At 57.1% G+C, this 21,617-nt stretch overlaps 1 protein-coding gene across 1 annotated transcript in view; it reads left to right on the forward strand.

Moving 5' to 3' along the window:
* Positions 1-656: 656 nt before the first annotated feature.
* Positions 657-21,617, forward strand: part of LOC140404705 (proline-, glutamic acid- and leucine-rich protein 1-like) — a 46,442-nt gene continuing 25,481 nt past the window's right edge. Inside the window, exons 1-8 of the mRNA XM_072493381.1 lie at positions 657-939; positions 4,111-4,175; positions 6,671-6,776; positions 6,929-7,078; positions 11,655-11,726; positions 16,357-16,416; positions 17,901-18,051; positions 19,994-20,123. Of these exons, the coding sequence (XP_072349482.1) occupies positions 799-939; positions 4,111-4,175; positions 6,671-6,776; positions 6,929-7,078; positions 11,655-11,726; positions 16,357-16,416; positions 17,901-18,051; positions 19,994-20,123 (875 nt within the window). The 5' untranslated portion in view covers positions 657-798. The remainder of the gene's footprint in view (positions 940-4,110; positions 4,176-6,670; positions 6,777-6,928; positions 7,079-11,654; positions 11,727-16,356; positions 16,417-17,900; positions 18,052-19,993; positions 20,124-21,617) is intronic.

Genomic DNA, 21,617 nt, shown 5'->3' on the forward strand with positions numbered 1-21,617 from the left:
CTCCTACTTGGATTCAACTCTACTGTTAATCCTGCTATAGCTACTCAGACTGACGAACCAGTCTGCTACAATCCACGTGGTGGGTGTGATGTTCAATCCACCCTGTGTCTGTACTCACTGAGTGTCTCCACTGGAAAGAGACTGAGCATGTGTGCTGTGTCCTTTTATATGGGTTGGTGTAATGCCCCCCCTGTGGTAGTGTCACCTCTGTGTGCATCGTGAATGCCCATTGGTCGTGCCCTATCTTACTGACCTATTGGTTGACTCTCTGTGTGTCATGTCTCTGGTGCTCCCTCTAGTGTCTATCTAGGTGTAGTGTATGTACATTAACCCTTTGTGTACTCACAGTGATGTATATCACCACACAGGGTAGGTGGATTGGTCACACTAAATTGCCCCTTAATTGGAAAAATTAATTGGGTACTCAAAATTTACCCCCCCCCCCCCAGGTGTCGATGACGTCATTGCGCGGGGTATGGCGGCGCTGTTAATTACGCTGAGACGGGGCGGAGCGTTGGTGTCCATGACGTCACTGTGCGTCACAGTCGCCACTCCGATGACGCCCTTGCGGGGCACGGCCTCGGTGCAGATTACGGGCACGGTCGCGCTGTTGAAGACGCACTGACGAGGCACGGTGGAGCCCCTGATTGCGGTCGTGCATTCGGGGAGCACGGTCGCGGACTTCACGCAATTGCGGGTGACGGTCGCGCCCATGATGATGCAGATAGGGAGCCCGGTCGCGCGGTTGATGACGCCATTGCGGGGCACGAGCGCACCGCCGGTGAGGCCGGGAGCAGGATGGCCGCCTCGCTGCTGTTGGACGGCGTCTCCCGGCTGCTGCGGCCCGGGGACGGAGACGGGGGCCCACAGCCGGCCCAGCACCAGCACCTGGCCGAGCGGGTCAGGCAGCTGAGGGGCCAGAGGCTGCTGCAGGCCGAGGTAACCCCCCCACCACCCCGGGGAGGCGGAGGAGCAATTGGTCCACGAGGCCCCCCCCCCCCCCATCCCCCTCCCCCCCCATGCCCCCTCCCCCCATCCCCCTCCCCCCCCCATGCCCCCGCCCCCCCATGCCCCCGAGCCCCCTCCCCCCCCCCAGCCCCCGCCCCCCCCATGCCCCCGCCCCCCCCCAGCCCCCGCCCCCCCCCCCATGCCCCCGCCCCCCCCAGCCCCCCAGCCCCCGCCCCCCCCTGCCCCCGAGCCCCCGCCCCCCCCAGCCCCCGCCCCCCAGCCCCCGCCCCCCCCCCCAGCCCCCCGCCCCCCCCCCCATGCCCCGCCCCCCCCATGCCCCCGCCCCCCCCCCCAGCCCCCGCCCCCCCCAGCCCCGCCCCCCCCCAGCCCCCGCCCCCCCCCCCCCAGCCCCCGCCCCCCCCCCCATCCCCCGCCCCCCCCCCGCCCCCGCCCCCCCCCCCTCCCCCCGCCCCCCCCACATGCCCCCGCCCCCCCCCACATGCCCCCGCCCCCCCCCACATCCCCCGCCCCCCCCCCCATCCCCCGCCCCCCCCAGCCCCCCGCCCCCCCCCACAGCCCCCGCCCCCCCCACAGCCCCCTCCCCCCCCCACATCCCCCGCCCCCCCCCACAGCCCCCGCCCCCCCCCCCACAGCCCCCCTCCCCCCCCCCACAGCCCCGCCCCCCCCCACAGCCCCCTCCCCCCCCCACAGCCCCCGCCCCCCCCCACAGCCCCCGCCCCCCCCCACAGCCCCCTCCCCCCCCCACAGCCCCCGCCCCCCCCCACAGCCCCCGCCCCCCCCCACAGCCCCCGCCCCCCCCCACAGCCCCCCGCCCCCCCCACATCCCTCCCCCCCCCCCCTCATCCCCGCCCCCCCCCCACAGCCCCCACATGCCCCCCCCCACAGCCCCGCCCCAGCCCCCGCCCCCCCCCAGCCCCCGCCCCCCCCAGCCCCAGCCCCCTCCCCCCCCCAGCCCCCTCCCCCCCCAGCCCCCCGCCCCCCCATCCCCCGCCCCCCCAGCCCCCTCCCCCTCCCCCCCCATGCCCCCGCCCCCCCCAGCCCCCGCCCCCCCCAGCCCCCGCCCCCCCACCAGCCCCCTCCCCCCCAGCCCCCCCATCCCCGCCCCCAGCCCCCGCCCCCCCCAGCCCCCTGCCCCCCCCAGCCCCCGCCCCCCCCAGCCCCCGCCCCCCCCAGCCCCTCCCCCCCCCCATGCCCCCGCCCCCCCCCCAGCCCCCGCCCCCCCCAGCCCCCTCCCCCCCCACATCCCCCGCCCCCCCCACAGCCCCCGCCCCCCCCACATCCCCCGCCCCCCCCACAGCCCCCGCCCCCCCCACAGCCCCCGCCCCCCCCACATCCCCCGCCCCCCCCACAGCCCCCGCCCCCCCCACATCCCCCGCCCCCCCACATCCCCCGCCCCCCCCCATCCCCCGCCCCCCCCACATCCCCCGCCCCCCCCCCACATCCCCCTCCCCCCCCACAGCCCCCGCCCCCCCCCACAGCCCCCGCCCCCCCCCCACATCCCCCTCCCCCCCCCACAGCCCCCTCCCCCCCCACATCCCCCGCCCCCCCCCACAGCCCCCTCCCCCCCCACAGCCCCCGCCCCCCCACATGCCCCCTCCCCCCCCCCCACATCCCCCTCCCCCCCCCCCACATCCCCTCCCCCCCCCCCCCACATCCCCCTCCCCCCCCCCCCACATCCCCCTCCCCCCACATCCCCCGCCCCCCACATCCCCCTCCCCCCCCCACATCCCCCTCCCCCCCCCACATCCCCCTCCCCCCCCCCACATCCCCCTCCCCCCCCCACATCCCCCTCCCCCCCCCCCACATCCCCCTCCCCCCCCCACATCCCCCTCCCCCCCCCACATCCCCCTCCCCCCCCACATCCCCCTCCCCCCCCCCACATCCCCCTCCCCCCCCCACATCCCCCTCCCCCCCCCCACATCCCCCTCCCCCCCCACATCCCCCTCCCCCCCCCACATCCCCCTCCCCCCCCCACATCCCCCTCCCCCCCCCACATCCCCCTCCCCCCCCCACATCCCCCTCCCCCCCCCCACATCCCCCTCCCCCCCCACATCCCCCTCCCCCCCCCACATCCCCCTCCCCCCCCCCGCACCGTCTCCCCCCCCCGCACCGTCTCCCCCCCCGCACCGTCTCCCCCCCCCGCACCGTCTCCCCCCCCCCGCACCGTCTCTCCCCCCCCCGCACCGTCTCCCCCCCCCGCACCGTCTCCCCCCCCGCACCGTCTCCCCCCCCCGCACCGTCTCCCCCCCCCGCACCGTCTCCCCCCCCGCACCGTCTCCCCCCCCCGCACCGTCTCCCCCCCCCGCACCGTCTCCCCCCCCCGCACCGTCTCCCCCCCCCGCACCGTCTCCCCCCCCCGCACCGTCTCCCCCCCCCGCACCGTCTCCCCCCCCCGCACCGTCTCCCCCCCCCGCACCGTCTCCCCCCCCCGCACCGTCTCCCCCCCCGCACCGTCTCCCCCCCCCGCACCGTCTCCCCCCCCCGCACCGTCTCCCCCCCCCGCACCGTCTCCCCCCCCCGCACCGTCTCCCCCCCCCGCACCGTCTCCCCCCCCGCACCGTCTCCCCCCCCCGCACCGTCTCCCCCCCCCGCACCGTCTCCCCCCCCCGCACCGTCTCCCCCCCCCGCACCGTCTCCCCCCCCCCGCACCGTCTCCCCCCCCCGCACCGTCTCCCCCCCCCGCACCGTCTCCCCCCCCGCACCGTCTCCCCCCCCCGCACCGTCTCCCCCCCCCCGCACCGTCTCCCCCCCCCGCACCGTCTCCCCCCCCCGCACCGTCTCCCCCCCCCGCACCGTCTCCCCCCCCCGCACCGTCTCCCCCCCCCCCCGCCCCCCCCCGCACCGTCTCCCCCCCCCGCACCGTCTCCCCCCCCCGCACCGTCTCCCCCCCCCGCACCGTCTCCCCCCCCCGCACCGTCTCCCCCCCCCGCACCGTCTCCCCCCCCCGCACCGTCTCCCCCCCCGCACCGTCTCCCCCCCCCGCACCGTCTCCCCCCCCCCGCACCGTCTCCCCCCCCCGCTCCCCTCCCCTAGCCACCTCCCCAATCTACCCTCAGAACCTCCTTTCACAGTTGCTGCAAAGTCTTGGCCTTTGAAAGTCCTGTCAATCTCTTGCCTGAACTTAAATGCTTTCTCTTTCAGAATTTGTCAGATCTTGGAGGCTTGATTGGCATCAGCAACTCCAATCTCCGATCTGTCAAAACCAGGTAACGGTCACGAGCAGTAGCTTGCCTCTGTCTGAACTCGTGCGAGGGCGACTGTGTCTGCACATGTTAATTTGGGTCCCTGGCACATGTATCACAAAAAGCTAATCCGCAACACAGCAAGAGTGGAGCGGGAGAATGGGAGTCCACACCTTACATACTGTGTCTGATTTTCTGAATGAAGCCGGTGGCACTCTTGCATTGGAAGCAGTGAAGGTTCACTCGCCGAATTCCGGGGTATTGTAAATTGACGTTTACAATAACGTAGTATCCCTACAGTGCAGAACGAGGCCATTCGGCCCATCGGGTTCACACCGAAATTGTGAAAGTGCACCTTGCCTAGACCCACACCCCCGCCCTATCCCGGTAACCCCACCTAATTTAGCATGGCCAGTCCACCTAACCTTGTTCATCTTTGGACTGTGGGAGGAAACCCACGCAGGCACTGGGATAAAGTGCAAACTCCACACAGACAATCACCTGAGGTTGGAATGTAACCTGGGTCCCTGGTGCTGTGTGGCAGCAATGCGAACGCAGTGTACCGCCCCTATAAGAGCAGCGGGGTTACGACAGAGCAGTATAAAACGCTGGTTAGGCTGCAGCGAGAGTGTGTAGTTCTCGTCGCCACACTATAGGAAGGATGTGGCGCTGGAGAGGGTGCAGGGGAGATTCACCAGGATGCTGCCTGGGCTGGAGCGTCTCAGCTATGGGGAGAGGCTGGTTAGGCCGGGGTTGTTTTCCTTGGAGCAGAGAAGGCTGAGGGGGGATCTTATCGGAGTGAACATAATTAAGAGGGACATTGTTAGGGTGGATAGGAGGAATTTTCCCCCTTAGTAGAGGGTCAGTAACCAGGGGGCATAGATTTACGGTCAGGGCAGGAGATTTTAGGGGGGGGTTTAAGGGAAAACCTTTTCACCCAGAGGGTGGTGGGAATCTGGAACTCGCTGCCTGAAAGGGGGGTCGAGGCAGGAACCCTCACAACATTTAAGAAGCATTTAGATGAGCACTTGAACCACCACCACCACACACCCCAGATGGAAAGAGGCGGGAAAGGTGGAGGACCACCTCGAGAAACTGGGCCTGGTGAAACTCTCTATCAGCAGGTCCAGGCAGCAGGCAACCGAGGGGGTCGTCCGGCTGGACTGTCTGCCCCGTTACGCGGCCGGGTGTCCCTGGAGGGGGTGCATGTGGTGACTACGGGCACCATGGAGGTCCTCCATGCCCAGTGGGCACCGCAGGGGCTGGATTGCTCTATCAACCCTCTTAATCACATTTTGACTTGATGTTGGCAATTTTTCAGTGCTCTTTGGGCAGTGCCCTCTGCCAGGTGCGACCCCTTTTAATTTGGCCTTGATTTTGTTTCTTTTAATACAATTAGTTGGATCAACCTTAAAATGCTGCAAGGCTATGGACTAAGTGCTGGGAATGGGATTAGAATAGATCGGTTCTAGATGGCTGGTGCAGACCCGATGGGCCATAGGCCTCTTTTTGTTGCTGTAAAACTCGTGAGAGGTGATCTTTTTGAAGCATAAGATTCTGAGAGGATGTTTCCCCTCCTATGGGTCGAAATCTAGGGAACATCATTTGAAAATAAGGGGTCTCAATTAAGATGGAGATGAGCGAGATTTTCTCTGATAGTCCTTAGTGTTTGGAATAGTGTCACCCAGAGAGCAGTTAAGGCGGGATCACTGAATATATTCAAGGCCGCGTTCGAATTTTGAAGTCTCGGGTTATGGGGGGAAACGTGAAGTTCAGGCTACAATCCGATCAACCATGATCTTATTGACTTGTGGAGCAGGCTGGATACTTTGAGGAATTGTAGTTAGTCCTAGCTAAGGCCATCATGGGACATCTCAGTGCGATACAGGTGATGTAATTAAAGGGAGGAGCCAGGTCTGTCTAGTTTTTGGCAGTTTGCAGTAGGATTCGAGTCTGGCAAATAAGAAGGATGTTCAGGCTGTTCCTGAAAGGGGCTCTCTCCAAAGGTCTGCAGAGAACAGCAAGTAACCCTGATTGCTAACTTTATTTATGAGTGGATTTTGAACTCTATTGGGTTGCTTAGTTGGAATATATATTAGAGGCAGGTGTAGATAGTGAGTAAAGATTGTTTTTCCTTTTTATTCAAGAACTGTTTAGCTGTTAATTGTAAAGCTAATTCTTTGATGTTAATGCAGTTAATTCTGTGTTTAAATTCAAATTTATTTTAACATGAAAGATACAAGTTGGTCAGAGTCATCACTCCTGGAGTGAAGTATCCTTTATCACAGTTCTACAAATTGAAAAATTGTTTGGGGTTTCTGGTCCAATATCCCAACAAAAACTGGGGTCTGGTCCGATATCCCAACAAAAACTGGGGTCTGATCCACTTTCCGAACACGTACCCGTTCCATCGTCCCAAGATTGAGAGATTAAAGGTGTGCTACTGTATTCAGTTCAGGTTTAGCCAGTGCTGTTGACCTGTTGTTGCTTCTCTCTGCCCGCCCCCCCCCGCCCCATAGATTCGAAGGGGTTTGCCTGCTGGCTCTGCTGGTAGCCGACAGTCCCACGGATACGTTCCAGGACCAGTGCATCTCATGGCTGCGGACTGTGCAACACACAATCCAGGTAAGCAGCGGGCTCCCGGGCTGCCGTTCAAAGACATCTCTCGTCCCTCCGCCCTCAGAGAGGAGGCAGTGCAAACTGCCAAAAACTACAGACGGCCCTGGCTCCTCCCATTAATTACATCTTCTGTATCTCTCTCTCCTTCCTTGTTCCAGTCCCAGGACCCCCAGACGACGATAGAGGTGGCCATCTGGGCGCTGCGCGACCTGCTGAAGTACTCGGCCCAGCTTCCGGAGCTAGCCCGGGAGGTGGCAATGAATCACATCCCCACCATTGTCACCTCGCTGCTGGGGTTGAAGCCTGAGGTGAGCCCCAGATTGCAGCACAAGCAATCTCCGTTTTTCCTGATAAAAGGCCTACGGCACGAGACCGGCAGTAGAGTGCGTTTCGGATCTCGGGAGTCTTTATAACACATGGGCAGAGGTGAAGCCACGTTTCTCCCTACTCCCCTGTGCCTCTCACTAACACAGTGAAGTGGCTGGTACCCTGGATTGAACAGGCGCGGGATCACCTACACTGCTCTGCTACAGAAGAGTGGCTGAGCTTTTATAAATAGGGAGGGCTTCGGGACAACAGGCGAGGGAAGACTAGCCCCTTCTAGTTGGTGAATGGGGGGGGGGGTGAGTGTTATTGGTTTTTAACATGGGCACAGAGATTCGCTTTGTGTCTGCCGAGCGATGCCTTCAGCCAGAGCTGCATCCCCATGGATCAGTTCAGTCCGACATCCAGCGTGTCTTTCCTGAGCGGAACAATGTATGAAATACGAGTATTACACCAGCGAGAGGGATTAGTTTGGGATTGATACAGGGCTATGGGAAGGGAATGGGGCAGTGGGATTAGTCCGGGATTGACACAGGGCTATGGGGAGAGAGCGGGGCAGTGGGATTAGTTTGGGGATTGAGACGGGGCTATGGGGAGAGTGGGGCAGTGGGATTAGTTTGGGGATTGATACAGGGCTGTGGGGAGAGAGTGGGGCAGTGGGATTAGTTTGGCGTTTGATACAGGACTCTGGGGAGAGTGGGACAGTGGGATTAGTTTGGTGATTGATGCTGGGCTATGGGGAGAGTGGGATTAGTTTGGGGATTGATACAGGTCTATGGGGCGAGAGTGGGGCAGTGGGATTAGTTTGGGGATTGATACAGGGCTATGGGGAGAGTGGGGCAGTGGGATTAGTTTGGGGATTGATACAGGCTATGGGGAGAGAGTGGGGCAGTGGGATTAGTTTGGGGATTGATACAGGGCTGTGAGGAGAGCAGGGCAGTTGGATTAGTTTGGGGATTGATACAGGGCTATGGGGAGAGTGGGGCAGTGGGATTAGTGTGGGGATTAATACAGGGCAATGGGGAGAGAGCGGGGCAGTGGGATTAGTTTGGGGATTGATACAGGGCTGTGAGGAGAGAGCAGGGCAGTGGGATTAGTTTGGGGATTGATACAGGGCTGTGAGGAGAGCAGGGCAGTGGGATTAGTTTGGGGATTGATACAGGGCTATGGGGAGAGAAGGGGCAGTGGGATTAGTTTGGGGATTGACACAGGGCTTTGGGGAGAGTGGGGCAGTGGGATTAGTGTGGGGATTAATACAGGGCAATGGGGAGAGAGCGGGGCAGTGGGATTAGTTTGGGGATTGATACAGGGCTGTGAGGAGAGCAGGGCAGTGGGATTAGTTTGGGGATTGATACAGGGCTGTGAGGAGAGAGCAGGGCAGTGGGATTAGTTTGGGGATTGACACAGGGCTATGGGGAGAGTGGGGCAGTGGGATTAGTTTGGGATTGATACAGGGCTATGGGGAGAGAGCGGGGCAGTGGGATTAGTTTGGGGATTGATACAGGGCTGTGGGGAGAGAGTGGGGCAGTGGGATTAGTTTGGGGATTGAGACAGGGCTGTGAGGAGAGAGCAGGGCAGTGGGATTAGTTTGGGGATTGACACAGGGCTATGGGGAGAGTGGGGCAGTGGGATTAGTTTGGGATTGATACAGGGCTATGGGGAGAGAGCGGGGCAGTGGGATTAGTTTGGGGATTGATACAGGGCTATGGGGAGAGAGTGGGGCAGTGGGATTAGTTTGGGGATTGAGACAGGGCTATGGGGAGAGAGCGGGGCAGTGGGATTAGTTTGGGGATTGATACAGGGCTATGGGGAGAGTGTGCGGCAGTGGGATTAGTTTGGGGATTGATACAGGGCTATGGGGAGAGAGTGGGGCAGTGGGATTAGTTTGGGGATTGATACAGGGCTATGGGGAGAGAGTGGGGCAGTGGGATTAGTTTGGGATTAATACAGGACTATGGGGAGAGTGGGGCAGTGGGGTTAGTTTGGGGATTGATACAGGGCTGTGGGGAGAGTGTGCGGCAGTGGGATTAGTTTGGGGATTGATACAGGTCTATGGGGAGAGAGTGGGGCAGTGGGATTAGTTTGGGGATTGATACAGGGCTATGGGGAGAGAGCGGGGCAGTGGGATTAGTTGGGTATTGATACAGGGCTATGGGGAGAAACCGAGCAGTGGGATTAGTTTGGGGATTGATACAGGGCTATGGGGAGAGAGTGGGGCAGTGGGATTAGTTTGGGGATTGATACAGGGCAATGGGGAGAGAGCGGGGCAGTGGGATTAGTTGGGGATTGATACAGGGCTATGGGGAGAGAGTGGGGCAGTGGGATTAGTTTGAGGATTGATACAGGGCTATGGGGAGATAGTGGGGCAGTGGGATTAGTTTGGGGATTGATACAGGGCAATGGGGAGAGAGCGGGGCAGTGGGATTAGTTGGGGATTGATACAGGGCTATGGGGAGAGAGTGGGGCAGTGGGATTAGTTTGGGGATTGATGCAGGGCTATGGGGAGAGTGTGCGGCAGTGGGATTAGTTTGGGGATTGATACAGGTCTATGGGGAGAGAGTGGGGCAGTGGGATTAGTTTGGGGATTGATACAGGGCAATGGGTAGAGAGTGGGGCAGTGGGATTAGTTGGGGATTGATACAGGGCTATGGGGAGAAGCGGAGCAGTGGGATTAGTTTGGGGATTGATACAGTGCTATGGGGAGAGTGGGGCAGTGGGATTAGTTTGGGGTTTGATACAGGGCTATGGGAAGAGTGGGGCAGTGGGATTAGTTTGGGGATTGACACAGGGCTATTGGGAGAGTGGGGCAGTGGGATTAGTTTGGGGATTGATACAGGTCTATGGTGAGAGAGTGGGGCAGTGGGATTAGTTTGGGGATTGATACAGGTCTATGGGGAGAGTGGGGCAGTGGGATTAGTTTGGGGATTGAGACAGGGCCATGGGGAGAGAGCGGGGCAGTGGGATTAGTTGGGGATTGATACAGGGCTATGGGGGGAGAGAGCGGGGCAGTGGGATTAGTTTGAGGCTTGATACAAGGCTATGGGGAGAGTGGGGCAGTGGGATTAGTTTGGGGATTGATACAGGGCTATGGGGAGAGAGTGGGGCAGTGGGATTAGTTTGGGGATTGATACAGGGCTATGGGGAGAGAGTGGGGCAGTGGGATTAGTTTGGGGATTGATACAGGGCTATGGGGAGAGAGCGGGACAGTGGGATTAGTTTGGGGATTGATACAGGGCTATGGGGAGAGTGGGGCAGTGGGATTAGTTTGGGGATTGATACAGGGCAATGGGGAGAGAGTGGGGCAGTGGGATTAGTTTGGGATTGATACAGGGCTATGGGGAGAGAGTGGTGCAGTGGGATTAGATTGGGGATTGATACAGGGCTATGGGGAGAGAGTGGGGCAGTGGGATTAGTTTGGGGATTGATACAGGGCTATGGAGAGAAGCGGAGCAGTGGGATTAGTTTGGGGATTGATACTGGGCTATGGGGAGAGTGGGGCAGTGGGATTAGTTTGGGGATTGACACAGGGCTATGGGGAGAGTGGGGCAGTGGGTTTAGTTTGGGGATTGACATAGGGTATGGGAGAGCAATGACAGTGAGATTAGTTTGGGATTGTTACAGAACATGGGCCAGTGGGATTATTTTTTTATTTAATCTTGTAGGTTGTGAGCATCACTGGTTGGATCAGCATTTGTTACCCTTCCCTAATTGCTCCTTGAGAAGGTGGTGGGTGAGCCGCCGCCTTAAATCGCTGTCGTCCTTGAGGTGTCGGTATGCCTACTGTGCTGTTAGGGAGGGAGTTCCAGGATTTTGACCCAGCGACAGTGAAGGAACGGCCGATATATTTTCCAGTCACGATGGAGGAGGTGGTGTTCCCGTGTGTTAGCTGGTAGAAATCGGGGGTTTGGAAGATAATGTCGAAGGAGTCTTAGTGAGTTGCTGCCGTGCATCTTGTAGACGGTACACACGGCTGCCGCTGTGCGTCGGTGGTGGAGGGAGTGAATGTTTGTGTGAAGGGGGAGCCAATCAAGCGGGGCTGCTTTGTCCTGGATGGTGTCGAGCGTCTTGAGTGTTGGAGCTGAGCTCATCCAGGCAAGTGGATAATATGGGATTGAAGCAGGGATGTGGGTAGCAGTGAGAGTAATTTGTGATTGCTGATGCTATAGGAAGAGAGCGAGGCGGTGGGTTTAATTTGGGGTGGATTCAGGACTCGTGAAGAGAGCGGGACAGCGGGATTAATTTGGGATTAAAAAATTCCGATGGGTAAGAGACCGATTCGTCAATCTCTCCCGATGATATTTGCAGGCTCTCCGGTCTCACAGCCTCTTGCCGAATGTTTTCCTGCAGTTTCTCCGGTGCATTCGTCCTTAACTTCCTCTGCGTTAGCAGTATTCCACCCCAGTGATCGTCCTGTGACGATCTCGGCAGGATTGGCCGACTCCATTTTTTTTTTTTTTAATGATTAATACATTCAATAAAGTTTCTGTTCCTGACGGGTTTAACCTTGTGTAAGTGAAAGTATGGGAGATGTGTCTAATGCCCTGCCTTTTCTTTTTCCAGTGTCATCGGGCAGCCATGGAAGGGATGAAGGCTTGTATGACATTTTATCCCCGAGCTTGCGGATCCCTGCGGGTAAGGAATCTTCCTGTGGTGTGCACATCACACCCCCTTAAAGGCAGCAGCAACTTGCTTTGTTTAAAGCTGACCATCTGCCCCCTCCCAAAACTCGCAGCTTGGTTATTTTGATATCTCAGGCCAGTGGCATTCAGTTTCTCAATTTCCAATGCGCGGTAAGGTGAGATTCTCTTTCCAAATTGTGCAACCCAGTAAGGTGATGCAGACTAGTCCTTCAGAGATATGGTGGTATGTGGAGGGTGAAAGTCAACACTGGGGTACAGTACTGGTGGGGACAGGTCTGTCACTGTATAACACTGGGGTACAGTACTGGTGGGGACGGGTCTGTCACTGTATAACACTGGGGTACAGTACTGGTGGGGACGGGTCTGTCACTGTATAACACTGGGGTACAGTACTGGTGGGGACGGGTCTGTCACTAACACTGGGGTACAGTACTGGTGGGGACGGGTCTGTCACTGTATAACACTGGGGTACAGTACTGGTGGGGCAGTTCTGTCACTGTATAACACTGGGGTACAGTACTGGTGGGGCAGGTCTGTCACTGTATAATACTGGGGTACAGTACTGGTGGGGATGGGTCTGTCACTATAACACTGGGGTACAGTACTGGTGGGGATGGGTCTGTCAGTGTATAACACTGGGGTACAGTACTGGTGGGGCAGGTCTGTCACTGTATAATACTGGGGTACAGTACTGGTGGGGATGGGTCTGTCACTATAACACTGGGGTACAGTACTGGTGGGGATGGGTCTGTCAGTGTATAACACTGGGGTACAGTACTGGTGGGGCAGTTCTGTCACTGTATAACACTGGGGTACAGTACTGGTGGGGCAGGTCTGTCACCGTATAACACTGGGGTACAGTACTGGTGGAGACGGGTTTGTCACTGTATAACACTGGGGTACAGTACTGATGGGGACGGGTCTGTCACTGTATAACACTGGGGTACAGTACTGGTGGGGATGGGTCTGTCACTGTATAACACTGGTACAGTACTGGTGGGGACGGGTCTGTCACTGTATAACACTGGGGTACAGTACTGGTGGGGACGGGTTTGTCACTGTATAACACTGGGGTACAGTACTGGTGGGGACGGGTCTGTCACTGTATAACACTGGGGTACAGTACTGGTGGGGACGGTCTGTCACTGTATAACACTGGGGTACAGTACTGGTGGGGATGGGTCTGTCACTGTATAACACTGGGGTACAGTACTGGTGGGGACGGGTTTGTCACTGTATAACACTGGGGTACAGTACTGGTGGGGACGGGTCTGTCACAGTATAACACTGGGGTACAGTACTGGTGGGGACGGGTTTGTCACTATAACACTGGGGTACAGTACTGGTGGGGACGGGTCTGTCACTGTATAACACTGGGGTACAGTATTGGTGGGGACGGGTTTGTCACTATAACACTGGGGTACAGTACTGGTGGGGACGGGTCTGTCACTGTATAACACTGGGGTACAGTACTGGTGGGGTCGGGTCTGTCACTGTATAACACTGGGGTACAGTACTGGTGGGGATGGGTCTGTCACTGTATAACACTGGGGTTCAGTACTGGTGGGGACAGGTCTGTCACTGTATAACACTGGGGTACAGTACTGGTGGGGACGGGTCATTCACTGTGTAACACTGGGGTACAGTACTGGTGGGGACGGGTCTGTCACTGTATAACACTGGGGTACAGTACTGGTGGGGACGGGTCTGTCACAGTATAACACTGGGGTACAGTACCAGTGGGGACGGGTTTGTCACTATAACACTGGGGTACAGTACTGGTGGGGACGGGTCTGTCACTGTATAACACTGGGGTACAGTACTGGTGGGGACGGGTTTGTCACTATAACACTGGGGTACAGTACTGGTGGGGACGGGTCTGTCACTGTATAACACTGGGGTACAGTACTGGTGGGGTCGGGTCTGTCACTGTATAACACTGGGGTACAGTACTGGTGGGGATGGGTCTGTCGCTGTATAACACTGGGGTACAGTACTGGTGGGGAGGGGTCTGTCACTGTATAACACTGGGATACAGTACTGGTGGGGAGGGGTCTGTCACTGAATAACACTGGGATACAGTACTGGTGGGGACGGGTCTGTCACTGAATAACACTGGGGTACAGTACTGGTGGGAACGGGTCTGTCGCTGTATAACACTGGGGTACAGTACTGGTGGGGACGGGTCTGTCACTGTATAACACTGGGGTACAGTACTGATGGGGACGGGTCTGTAACTGTATCACACTGGGGTACAGTACTGGTGGGGATGGGTCTGTCACTGTATAACATTGGGGTGCAGTACTGGTGGGGACGGGTCTGTCACTGTATAACACTGGGATACAGTACTGGTGGGGACGGTCTGTCACTGTATAACACTGGGGTACAGTACTGGTGGGGACGGGTCTGTCACTGTATAACACTGGGGTACAGTACTGGTGGGGACGGGTCTGTCACTGTATAACACTGGGGTACAGTACTGGTGGGGACGGGTCTGTCACTGTATAACACTGGGGTACAGTACTGGTGGGGACGGGTCTGTCACTGAATAACACTGGGGGACAGTACTGGTGGGGACGGGTCTGTCACTGTATAACACTGGGGTACAGTACTGGTGGGGACGGTCTGTCACTGTATAACATTGGGGTGCAGTACTGGTGGGGACGGGTCTGTCACTGTATAACACTGGGGTACAGTACTGGTGGGGACGGGTCTGTCACTGTATAACACTGGGATACAGTACTGGTGGGGAGGGGTCTGTCACTGAATAACACTGGGATACAGTACTGGTGGGGACGGGTCTGTCACTGAATAACACTGGGGTACAGTACTGGTGGGGAGGGGTCTGTCACTGAATAACACTGGGATACAGTACTGGTGGGGACGGGTCTGTCACTGAATAACACTGGGGTACAGTACTGGTGGGAACGGGTCTGTCGCTGTATAACACTGGGGTACAGTACTGGTGGGGACGGGTCTGTCACTGTATAACACTGGGGTACAGTACTGATGGGGACGGGTCTGTAACTGTATCACACTGGGGTACAGTACTGGTGGGGATGGGTCTGTCACTGTATAACATTGGGGTGCAGTACTGGCGGGGACGGGTCTGTCACTGTATAACACTGGGATACAGTACTGGTGGGGACGGTCTGTCACTGTATAACACTGGGGTACAGTACTGGTGGGGACGGGTCTGTCACTGTATAACACTGGGGTACAGTACTGGTGGGGACGGGTCTGTCACTGTATAACACTGGGGTACAGTACTGGTGGGGACGGGTCTGTCACTGTATAACACTGGGGTACAGTACTGGTGGGGACGGGTCTGTCACTGAATAACACTGGGGGACAGTACTGGTGGGGACGGGTCTGTCACTGTATAACACTGGGGTACAGTACTGGTGGGGACGGTCTGTCACTGTATAACATTGGGGTGCAGTACTGGTGGGGACGGGTCTGTCACTGTATAACACTGGGGTACAGTACTGGTGGGGACGGGTCTGTCACTGTATAACACTGGGGTACAGTACTGGTGGGGACGGGTCTGTCACTGTATAACACTGGGGTACAGTACTGGTGGGGACGGGTCTGTCACTGTATAACACTGGGGTACAGTACTGGTGGGGATGGAGCTGTCACTGTATAACACTGGGGTACAGTACTGGTGGGGACGGGCCTGTCACTGTATAACACTGGGGTACAGTACTGGTGGGGACGGGTCTGTCAGTGAATAACACTGGGGGACAGTACTGGTGGGGACGGGTCTGTCACTGTATAACACTGGGATACAGTACTGGTGGGGACGGGTCTGTCAGTGTATAACACTGAGGTACAGTACTGGTGGGGACGGGTCTGTCACTGTATAACACTGGGATACAGTACTGGTGGGGACGGGTCTGTCACTGTATAACACTGGGTTACAGTACTGGTGGGGACGGGTCTGTCACTGTATAACACTGGGGTACAGTACTGGTGGGGACGGGTCTGTCACTGTATAACACTGGGGTACAGTACTGGTGGGGACGGGTCTGTCACTGTATAACACTGGGGTACAGTACTGGTGGGGCCGGGTCTGTCGCTGTATAACACTGGGGTACAGTACTGGTGGGGACGGTCTGTCACTGAATAACACTGGGGGACAGTACTGGTGGGGACGGGTCTGTCACTGTATAACACTGGGGGACAGTACTGGCGGGGACGGGTCTGTCACTGTATAACACTGGGGTACAGTACTGGTGGGGACGGGTCTGTCACTGTATAACACTGGGGTACAGTACTGGTGGGGACGGGTCTGTCACTGTATAACACTGGGGTACAGTACTGGGTGGGGACGGGTCTGTCACTGTATAACTCTGGGGTACAGTACTGGTGGGGATGGGTCTGTCACTGTATAACACTGGGGTACAGTACTGGTGGGGACGGGTCTGTCACTGTATAACTCTGGGGTACAATACTGGTGTGAAAGTGTTTGTCACTGTACAACACAATTTTACATCTTTGGGTACGACGGGATCGCTGAGGAGCCAATGCTGGGCGATCACTCCAGTGAAATAGCATTGTAGCAGCCGGGGAATTCTCCAGATGATTGAAATGTAACATGCTTCCCTTTGTGCCAACAGGGTAAACTGGCTGCTTATTTCCTCGGTAAACTGGATACCGCAAGTCCGCATGTCCAGGAGGTAAGCATAGAGCCCCTGAGAGGAGAAACGTGGCCTCGATGCAATGTATCCGAGTGGCGGCACCTCTGACAGTGCGGCACTCCCCCAGTGCTGCGCTGGGAACGTCAGTTTGGGTCGATGTGCAGATGCCTCCAGAGCGACTCATGGAGACAGCACGGTTTTATCACAGATGCCGTTGAATGTTAAATCGCTGCTGGATATACTAGGATCATGCGGCCATTCAACCGTCCCAGACCATATCTGCCCACCTTAGTTCTTTAAATCTAAATACCCGTTGAAAACACCAACATTAATATGGCTTAAAATCCTCAGCTGACCGCTCTAACCTTGGCAACGTTTCACAGATATTCCAGATCTCCACTTCCCTTGTGCTTCCCCACACCTCCCCTCTTCCCACCCTTCCCCGAAGGGCCTAGCTCTACTTTTAAGGTTATACCCGCCCCCCCCCCCCCCCCCCCCCTTGTTCTGAACTACTCCCCACGCCGGATCAAGTGGTGCCTGTCGAGTGTTTAAACCTGTCACCTTCATTTGATTGCACCTAATACTTCATGCTTGGCGCAGAGTGTAATTTTGACGACCGTGTTCCTCTAAGCCTTTCCCTGATGTAATTGTTTTGTTGGGATCCGTTGAGGGTCCTGGGCATCTGCTGGCTTTGGGCGGGCCTTTTTTTAGTCGGCAAGAGGGTGACCTGTGAGCAAGATCTCTTTTACTACAGCTCCTGGTTTCATAGTTATTACTGTTACTGCTGTTCTGCTGACTTCCTGGTAAACCTTGTTATTTATTTATATAAAGAAGTTCCTCCAAAGCACCATATTGACTCCTTCCTTTGTGGTCTCAAGTTACCGCAATGCTGGAGGATGCAAGCCTGGTCCCTGTTACTTGCCCTTTGTAATTTATCGGGAGATAGTGGTAATGTCATTAGACATCTAAAGCAAATGTCCAGGCGTCTGCGCTGTCGACATCTGACCACGGTCGTGGGTAGAATTAAAACTAAAGCAATTAACGTGTTCAATTAATTAATATAAATCTGGAATTGGCCACGGAACTATCATCGATGGTTGTACAAACCCATCTGATTCAGTAATGTCCCCTTTAGGGAAGGAAATCTGCTGGCCTTACCCCGGTCTCACCTACATATGGCTGCAGACCCGCACACAGCGATGTGGTTTGACTCTTAACTGCCCCTCTGAAGTGGCCGAGCCAGCCGCTCGATTGAAAGGGCAATTAGGGGTGGTAACCCGATGTTGGGCCTCGCCAGTGAGGCTCACCTGCTATCAAAAGAGACAAGGTGCCCTTTCAACCCTCCAGTATTCTGGTGACATTACTGCAGTGAGACCGAGTGGGTAATTCGCCGAGGGAGCTCGGATATGTGGAACGGGTCGAATGGCGCGCGGCTGCATTGTGCAATATCTCATTCTACATTTTGTTCTAATGATACTGCTCTCTCTCTCTCCGTCTCTCTCTTTCCTCCTCCCCTTCTCCAGCTGGCCTGCCAATGCTACGTGTTGCTGCCGGGGCTTGGCACTGGATTCGCCCAGGGTATGAAGTACGCAGAGTCCTGGGCGCAGCAGCTGCACTGCCTCCTCGCCACCCTGCACGGCCTGGTGGAGCAGCTGTACGAAGAGGCAGAAACCGGTGAGTGCCAGTCCAGTGCGTTCTGCCACCGTGCAGTGGAGCTGGAGCGAGTGGGCAGGAAATAAAACTTGGCCGCTGGAGTTTAATGTGGGGGGGGAAATGACCACTTTGGCAGGGAGAGCAGAACAGAATGTTATTGAAATGGAGGCTGACCGACCGCCGAACCCTACGGGTACCATAAACACAGGAGCAGAATTAGGCCACTCAGTCTATCGAGTCTGCTCCGCCATTCAATCATGGCTGATATTTTTCTCATCCCCAATCTCCTGCCTTCTCCCCATAACCCCTGATCCGCAGCACGGTAGAACAGTGGGTAGCACTGTTGCTTCACAGCTCCTGGGTCCCAGGTTCGACTCCCGGCTTAGGTTACTGTCTGTGCGGAGTCTGCACATTCCCCCCCCGTGTCTGTGTGGGTTTCCTCCGCGTGCTCCGGTTTCCTCCTACAGGTCCCGAAAGACATGCTTGTTAGGTAATTCTCCCTCTTGTGTACCCGAACAGGTGCCAGAATGTGGCGACTAGGGGATTTTCACAGTAACTACATGCAGTGTTAATGTAAGCCTACTTGTGACAATATATTAATCAAGAACCTATCTATCTCTGTCTTAAAGACACTCAGTGATTTGGCCTCCACAGCCTTCTGCGGCAAAGAGTTCCACAGATTCACCACCCTCTGGCTGAAGAAATTCCTCCTCATCTCTGTTTTAAAGGATCGTCCCTTTAGTCTGAGATTATGTCCTCTGCTTCTAGTTTTTCCTACAAGTGGAAACATCCTCTCCGCGTCCACTCTATCCAGACCTGGGGCTGTTTAGCACACTGGGCTAAATCGCTGGCTTTGAAAGCAGACCAAGGCAGGCCAGCAGCACGGTTCAATTCCCGTACCAGCCTCCCCGAACAGGCGCCGGAATGTGGCGACTAGGGGCTTTTCACAGCAACTTCATTGAAGCCTACTTGTGACAATAAGTGATTTTCATTCATTTCACCTCTCAGTATCCTGTAAGTTACAATAAGATCCCCCCTCATCCTTCTAAACTCCCAAGAGTACAGACCCAGAGTCCTCAACTGTTCCTCATACGACAAAGTCTTCATTCCAGGGAGCATTCTTGTGAACCTCCTCAGGACCCCCTCCAAGGCCGGCACATCTTTGGGTACGGAGGGGTCTCGGTACATGAATCACAAAGCCAACAAGTAATTGGGAAGACAGACAGAATGTTTATCGCCAGGAGCACGGCATATAAAAGCAGGGCAACCTCGCCCGTAGTACAGGCTCTTCGTACGACCACACTGGGGCACCGTGCACTGTTTTGGTCGCCTTGTTTAAGCAGGGCGCACACTTGCAACGGAGGCAGTTCAGAGAAGGCTCACCCGGCTGATCCTTGGGGCGGAGGGGCTTATCTTGTGTGCAAAGGTTGAGCAGTTTGGGGCTAGGCTCGTTGGGGTTCAGAAGAACGTGAGGTGGTCTTCGTGCTGACCGGGATGACTAAGAGGCGGTGCCCAAAGTGACGATGGATCTTGGTGTTGCGCTGGTGGAGATTGCCCAGCAGCAGGAATGTTGATACAGGCACAAATGTAAGATAATTGTGAAAAGAGGCAGCTGAGAATTTGCTTTAACGCAGCCGATTGTTGTAACCTAAAAGGCTCTCCCTGAAATGGTCATGGATTCAGAGTCTCAGGAACGTTCCAAAAGGGGATTGGGTAAATACTGGAAAAGGAAAGATATGCAAGGCCACACGGAATGAGCAGAGGATAGTGAGGCTCATTGAAATGCTCTTTCTAAGAATCACAGGCAAATGATGTACCGTAGGAATATTTTATTTATTTGAACGCTTCTCTCTCAGGGAGGCTGCCTTCGTCAATTTACTCCTTTACTTTGTGCAGTAATGGTTCTGAAATCTGCAGGTTTAATACTGACGCCCCTCCCGGCCTCGATCTCTCTTTGCCACAGATCCGGTGCGTTACGAGGGCCCCGGCGTCGACCTGCCCCTGCCCGTGCTGAGCGACAGCGACCCCTTCTGCGTGCTGCGTCTGAGGCAGAGGTTCTCCGCGCTGAGCAAGTGCCTCTCGCTGCTTCTCAGGTACGATTCCCCCCCCAACAATGCCTGTTCACCGGTAAATTAAGCTGGGGTCGAGCAGCGAGTACCTCACGAGAAAGAGCTCGCATTCATATCGAGCCTTTACGCGACCTCAGGGCGCTCCGCAACAAATGGGAAAGTGCGTTTGGAATGAGGTCACCTCTACAGTCGCAATTCCCTCTGATTTCTCTTGTGTGGTCTGTCGGGTGCACTGTGAGGTTTGCCCACTCCCGCCCAGCTCTGAGGAAGCGTTTGCTATGTTGCAGGAAACATGCCGGCCAACAATACAGTGCGGCACAGTGACACAGTGGTTAGCACCGCTGCCTCACAGCGCCAGGGACCCGGGTTCAATTCCAGCCTTGGGTGACTGTCCGTGTGGAGTCTGTATGCTCTTCCCCCATGTCTGCGTGTGTTTCCTCCGGGCGCTCCGGTTTCCTCCCACAGTCCAAAGATGTGCAGGTCAAGCGGATTGGCGCGCTCAATTGCCCCTTAGTGTCCAAAGATTAGGTGGGGTTACAAATGGGGGGTTGGGCCTGGGTAAGATACTCTTTTGGAGGGTCGGTGCAGACTCAATGGGCTGACTGGCCTCCTGTGCTTTAGGGATTCTATGATTCAACCTGCACACTACAAACGCAATGTGATAGCCAGACAATCTCAATGCCGAGGGATAAATTGTGGACAAGACACCAAATCAGGAACAATGGCCATGAGATGTCTTGTGTCCAGCTGAAAGGACACATGGGGCCGTTGATTCAGTGGCTCACCGAGAGAGAGAACACATCAGTGCGGTCCAGTACATCCTCGATAGCACTGGGACTGTCGGCCTGAATCTTTATGCTGGAGTCTTCTGACCCGCCAGGTGAGAGAGTTACTGGGTCACGACTAAGTGCTGGGGCGGGCACCAGACTGGGGAAGAAGGAGTGTGAAGGAAGCGAGGAACAGTGGCTGCAGTTCTCTCTGCCCCCACCAGCACAGGTCCGTCGTTCTAGCGTCCCAGTCTTGGGTGTGCTGATGGGCCAGAGGGTTCCGCGTCGGCACGGTTTGGGGGGGGGGGGGGGGGGGGGGTGCAGGCAGGGGAGGGGGTTTAAGCCCCCTGCTGCCATATGTGGCAGCGTAATTATTACAGTGTTGAAGTTCCCTCGCTCAGCTCCTTTTAAAACAACGATGTAATGTGTGAGCCTTCTGCCCGGCCTGTCCCGTTGGACAGACGGTTGAAGATCTCTTTCCCCCCACCCCCCCGACTGATGGGGCCTCAATAAACTTCTGGCAACTTGGCACTCCCTCAGTCCTGCGCTGGGAGGGTGCTTTGTGCCTGAGACCCACAGACTGGCAGTCAGCGGGGCATGTAGACAGGAAGGCGTAACAGGGCATGTGGGCATCAGGAGACACCAGCTTGTACTGGCATGAAGTGTTTCGACAGTAAAAAAAAAAAAAAAAAAACAATTTGTTAACGACGTGAAACACCCCAAGTCGTTTCCCAGGGCGGTTCTAAAGCTA

Source organism: Scyliorhinus torazame, chromosome 31 (genome assembly GCF_047496885.1).
Source record: "Scyliorhinus torazame isolate Kashiwa2021f chromosome 31, sScyTor2.1, whole genome shotgun sequence".
Classification (NCBI taxonomy): Eukaryota; Metazoa; Chordata; class Chondrichthyes; order Carcharhiniformes; family Scyliorhinidae; genus Scyliorhinus; species Scyliorhinus torazame.